This window comes from Silene latifolia, chromosome 7, assembly GCF_048544455.1.
Source record: "Silene latifolia isolate original U9 population chromosome 7, ASM4854445v1, whole genome shotgun sequence".
Lineage (NCBI taxonomy): Eukaryota > Viridiplantae > Streptophyta > Magnoliopsida > Caryophyllales > Caryophyllaceae > Silene > Silene latifolia.
In genome coordinates, this window is record NC_133532.1 from 60,145,962 (window position 1) to 60,152,114 (window position 6,153).

Below are 6,153 nucleotides of genomic sequence, written 5' to 3' on the forward strand. Positions count from 1 at the left end.
GTAAAAAAGTTTCCTCTACGAATCCTCCTCCTAATTATACAAGCACATAATTACTACTATGCACATAACACAACAAAATCCCCAATTCCCAATATTAGGGTTTAACTAACTTTGACGAAATACAATAAAAACGGTATAAAGGTCTTACCCTCGACGCAAGGATTACAACGGTGTAAAGACAAGTGAAATCCGACCTTCCAAGCTCCGGGATTTGTTAACAATGCGATTAAGGTGATGAACGTAGTTTGCTTTCTCTTCTCACAGTGATTTAGGTTTTAGAAAAGTAATTAGAATGAATGACGAAAAGATTATATACCTTAATCGCATAATTAACAAAACCCGAGAAAACAACCCCGTAAACCTAGCTTACTCGATCGAGTAGCCCGTGTACTGATCGAGTACCCCTACTCGATCGAGTATCGTAGTTACTCGATCGAGTACCCAACAGGTCAGAAACTATTTTATTTCGCAAAACCCCCTTACTCGACAGAGTAAGGCCTACTCGATAGAGTACCCCAAGACTCGTAAATACGGAGTATTACAATAAGTGTGCATGTTTATACTAATTAATTATTTTTTTAAAGGAAATTAATCATCTTCTAGTCTTTTATAAATATTTAGGAAAATTACCAGGCATCGTCTTTCGTTTAGTCTCCTTGAAATTGACCATCTTAATTAATTATTTTATTTTAAGGGAATTGACCATCTTAATTAATTATTTTATTTTAAGAAAATTGACCATGTTTAGAAAAATTACCAAGCTTCTATATAATTTAATTTTAACCAAACTATATAATATTTGCATTGAGATCCCATAATCGGGTCCATCACACGGTGCTATTGATTTAAAACTATATAGTATAATTAATTTGTATAACTTTCTTTAATTACATTGAAGTTCTTTGGTTTCTGGATTGAATATATAGTATTGATGTGCTGAGAGCCTGAGAATGACAGACAGAAATTCAATCTCAGACTCAACAAAGTGCAAGAGTTTAAGACGTTTGAAGCTGATATTCTACTTCTGTTGAGAATGGTTGCATGCCAAGATTGGAAAAATCGTTGTATGTTCAAAAGGTTATTAAAATCGGGGAGACTCAAATTTATTAGCTAGCTAAATGCCTAGTAAACCCGACAAAACTGACACGGCCTAAATAGCTTGACCTGCACTGGAACAGGAGACCTAACTCGGTTCGGGGCAGCCTGATCCAAATTCTTGCAAACCCGAAATGACCCCACTCGAACTGACACAATACCTAATATGGTTGACCCTTTGCCAAGTCTAGGTTCGAGTATCGTCATTTCCTATAAAAATTTAGTTTTCCTATCATATAGGGCCTTAATTTGATGTTTTGAACTAGGCACCATTCGATATTTCGATGGCCTTGCTCCTTTCATATATTTTCACACATCATTGTTTAGACCGCCTTAAATTAAGACAACCCTCACATATTTTAAAAGAGAATAAAGTGCTGGGTCTCCTAGATCTTTGTTAAATATTTTAAAATTCTAAATATTACACCCTAGCAGCAGTTTAAGTATAAGAATGCTGCTTAGCAAAAAAAATGAGTAATGATTGGGGGAACATCAAATTCAAATGTCAAAAAAATTGTTCAATTGAATCTACAATTAAACATCTCTTAGTGGCTTAGCAATCACCTAAACTTGTAAATATTTACACCCTTCACGTTATCAATGTTTTCACGAAATATGGTTTCGTAATTTTGCATGACTTGGGAAAAAGGGCAGGTATTAAGTTGTTGATCCACAATTAAATATAGTTATTATTTTAAATAAAAGAGAGCATGTATTATCTTATAACAAAGTAGAAGATAACGTGGAATTTGAGTATATGTCATGAACTTGGGTTTTGGTAGATAAAGCTGTTTATCAACTCAAGTTACTTCTACATACATGACCCAATCTATATCCACACTGAAAATAGAATTGGGTCATTCATAGGGATGTTAATGGGATAGGGATGTTAATGGGACGGGGTGGGTGCGGAGGAAGGGTAACCCACACCCACACCCACCCGCACCTGCTGGCCGCTCCGCTTAACCTGCCAAATTACCTTTCTCCTCGTAAAACAATTTTTAAAAATATTATTTTTAAATCTAAAACATACATCTCCACAATTTTAAGGTATCAGTCATAACCACAAAACGCTTGGCTTTTGTAAAATGTGCGGGTGTATCATGTCCGGTGTCCCTATGGATACCATATTTATTTTCCGATGATGCACCATAGGAATCAAATATTGTGCAACCCAAGACAATGTAAACCAACTCTGGTTGGTTGCCTCCAAACCATAATCAAATTCTCATTACTGCCCAATACTAGTGTTGTGCAAAATCTCATTTCAGACAGCATATTCCGTCTGAAAATTTCAAACGGACTTATATGACCCTTTTTATGGTTAGATGTGACCATCTTGAAATGGTAACATTTTTATCTACCATTCCAAACTGATCACATCTGACCACTAAAATGATCACATAAGGCCGTCTGAAAGTTTCAGACGGAATATGTCGGAATATATCATTTGAAATGAGACTTACTGCTAGCGTTGGAGATGGAGCAGTGGGATCCGAATAACTCGTAAACCTGGGAGTTGATGAAATAGCATGAATGTCATCAAACCTAAAAAATCCACAGAGACACTTGACTAGAAATAAGACAGTAAAAAAGAATCAAACACAAACCTCCTTTATCAACATGAGGAGATGCTACAAGCCTAAACATCAGGCTAACATCAATAGTCAGCTCCAACAAGCTCATAAACCACTTCAAACCAAATATCCAGCGAAGAACGCCAGACACCATCGTGTCAGATATCCGTATTAGACAGTACACCATGTCCAAAATCCTGGATTTGGAGTTTAAGAGGGAACAAACAAGAACATGACTTCCAGTAATACATAGTGTACTGTCTAAACACACAGTATGGTCTGTCTAAAAGAGCATATATCTCTATTTGTCCATCAATCAGCAACTCGCCCTTGCGGATGGAAGAGCAGAGGCATATACCAATACTGATTTCGAAACCATATTGGATATATGGTTTATAAAGTCTCAGATTTTTTGCTCACCTCTACTTAGCAGTTCAAAACAAACATGACGACAAATATAGAAGACCTGAAAATCTGAAATTATACTCCATAAGACCATAACATAATTAAGAGAACAGTGGAGCCCACAACATTGATTGACCCGGCAGTATGCAACCAAATTGAGCATGCCAAAGTAAAATAGGATAAATGAACATTTCATTCTCAAGCATATTTCCATGTTCCAAAAAACAAATATCCCTACAAAATGAAGAACTATATGGCAGTCGCTTTAACAAGTCTAAATTGAGCATAAGAACACTTACTGTCTCAGAGTAGCTCAGTGATAGAACCCATATATCGAATAACGTTTTTCGATCACCCTTGTAAGTTGTAACCCTTCATACCGTGCTTGAAGTGGATGATGATTATTGCCCATCAAGGGACGAAGGTCATAAAGCAACCACATAACAACTTAGTAATTGGATAAGAAAGTTGGACACTGAAGGCATATAAAGAAATCTGTTAAAGAACATAACACTTTCAAGGTTACAATTGGATTCAGTAGAGAAAGAAATCAACCATTTCAAGTTCCGTCGACAATAGCACATTTTTAACCCGGCAGTATGCAACCAAATTAACAATTACAAGCTTTGAAAACCAACCCATTTTCACTTATAAACTAGCAACATAACTTACTCTTGCAGTTATATTTGATGCCAACTATTACACAAGAGCCGGATTGCATTTCTATTAGTCTACTTTGTAATAGCCAAGTAAAAGCCAATCCTTCCCGAACGTAGTAATTCAATTGGACTGTTCACAGTAAATTAATCAGACTCGTTCAAAACTTCAACTACACTAACTAAAATGACCATTGCATGAAATGACTAACGTACACTGGTCAGTTTCAAGAAACGATGTCTGCACTCTCTTTGATCGGCTATCTCAACATCTTCAAACTACAACCAGTGTGATCGGCATAAACTTTGTGAACTTCCTTAAATGGTAGAACAAACGTCTTCAAGAACCTAGCCTCAGGCATCTGAACAGCAGAACTTAAAGAGGGGTACTTAGTCAATAGAATTTTCTCCTTCAAAATCATCAAGACCTTGTGTCTAGGCACTACTCTTTTCTCCAGACTGCAAGTAAAGAGACAAGTATGTGTTGTTAAGTAAGCAGGCTCTAGTTGCAGCTCGTTCATAAGAAAATCCATCTTCTTCTTGATGCTTACATCAGAAATTGTGAAGCAACTAGCATTTTTCATTATAAAGGTATCGATATCAGATTGGGTCCAACCAAAGCTCTTAAGCATTCTAAATTTGGACTCAATAATGTCGTCACTAAATGAACATAAAATGTGAACCCCATACAGGAACAATGGAGAATCTGGACGAATCCCCAACTTGTGTTCAACCCTTGAAACCACAGCCTTGAAAGTATCGGGATTTCGCAAAAAGATTATTGGTCTCCGAAGGAAGTGTTTCCTGGTTAACTCAAAGGGGATTCCATAATCAGTCAACAAAGCAACATTAGGGAACAAATTATGAACTGTGCTAACAAAATTCCGAACACGTAAACCCCTAATAACTGCAATAACCTGAGAATCACAACCCAAAATTTTCCTAAAAATTTGAATGGCAGGCACAATAGCAGTATCCAAACCCATTGATAATATGTAAGGATTCCCAGAAACAAGCTTAATTATATCAGATCCAGAAAAGCCCAGTTCTTTAAAAGTATCAAATTTGGGTTTAATGGTCTTGTCAACTTTATAAGATAACAATCTAGGGTTTGAAGATAGAATATTTGTGATAAGGGTATCATCAAAACCATGGGTTTTGAGGAAAGAGACAACAGAAGTAGCATTTGAATGGAGGATAGTCAAGTGATTCACCTTTCTATTGGTTTGAGAGAACTTGGTTGAAATGGAGAGAGCTTGTTCCTCAGAAAATCCTAAAGAATCTGTTAAGTAATTTGCCAATGGATCAGATGAAGGTGCAGTAGAATAGAGTACAAGACGCTGGAAACCATGGATGAATTGAAGGTTTTGGATTTGGAAGCCATGGATGAATCTTCTGCTCAAACTTTGCATCTCTACTCTCTAGTGTGCTGCTGCTTCAAACAGAGAATATGGATTAGGATAGTATCGATTTAAGAATTGCACTCTCAAGTCTCAACTGTCCAATAGACCTCACAAAATCAACCCATTTCAATTGACCCGCCCAGAAAAACGGTGCTTACAAAGTCCAGATTGATCCGAACTAGTCTAGATATCGTGCAATGTATGCGTGGTGTATTGAGCTGACAAGTCTGACCCAACCCAAACCCAAACAAATCCGAACCGGCAAGACTCGAAAATGTTGCGACCCGACCCGACGATAACCAGTAAGCCGACGTAACCGGATAAAGACAGGTGTGAAACCGAACTCGACCAGGACACCGACTGTTCACCGGACTTAAATAATAACCCGAAAGTTGATCCGATCCGTAAGAAAACCCAAAAATTCGACAATAAATATTTATAACGATATTCATGAAACCGCGTGCGAAAATCAACAATAAAAAATATTAAATAAAAACTAACATTAAACTTGAATTTAGCCAAAATCAAATATTTGAAAATTTGACTTGGCGTCAATGCAAATTTTCATTTTTTTAACATGGTTTCAAAACGAATGTTCAAATTTTTGACTTACTGCAAATGCTCAAAATTCAATTCTCTAACATGATGCCAACTTTGAAAATACAATTTTCTGTATATTGAAACTCAAGACTTCTATCTGAATAATTAAAAACTAGTTTAGATCCCGCGCAATGAATGCGCGGTATTTATAGAATTATTAATATAGACCCCGTACAATATATGCACGGTATTTATAGAGTTTTACTTTCTAGTGTATTATTTGTAGAATTTAAATTGACAATTCACTTATTTTTCATGTTTCTCCTTAATGTATTTTGATTGGAGAAATAAATAAAAATTTAGATTGTAAGAAGTAATCAAATGAATTTTTTTTTCTTTGTTTTTGTTTTTTACCGAGAAATTAATGATATTAATTTACAAATAGACTAAAATCATATTTTTTTAGCCGCAACTTCT

General features: G+C 35.9%; 1 protein-coding gene across 1 annotated transcript; it reads right to left on the reverse strand.

Moving 5' to 3' along the window:
- Positions 1-3,993: 3,993 nt before the first annotated feature.
- LOC141590143 (uncharacterized) lies at positions 3,994-5,145 on the reverse strand. Its single transcript, XM_074410752.1, has one exon. The coding sequence runs from the start codon at positions 5,143-5,145 to the stop codon at positions 3,994-3,996; it is 1,152 nt and encodes a 383-aa protein (XP_074266853.1).
- Between the last annotated feature and the right edge of the window lie 1,008 nt (positions 5,146-6,153).

Coding starts and splice junctions, on each gene's coding strand:
- LOC141590143 (XM_074410752.1), bottom strand. CDS start 5,145: ATGCAAAGTTTGAGCAGAAGATTCATCCATGGCTTCCAAATCCAAAAC.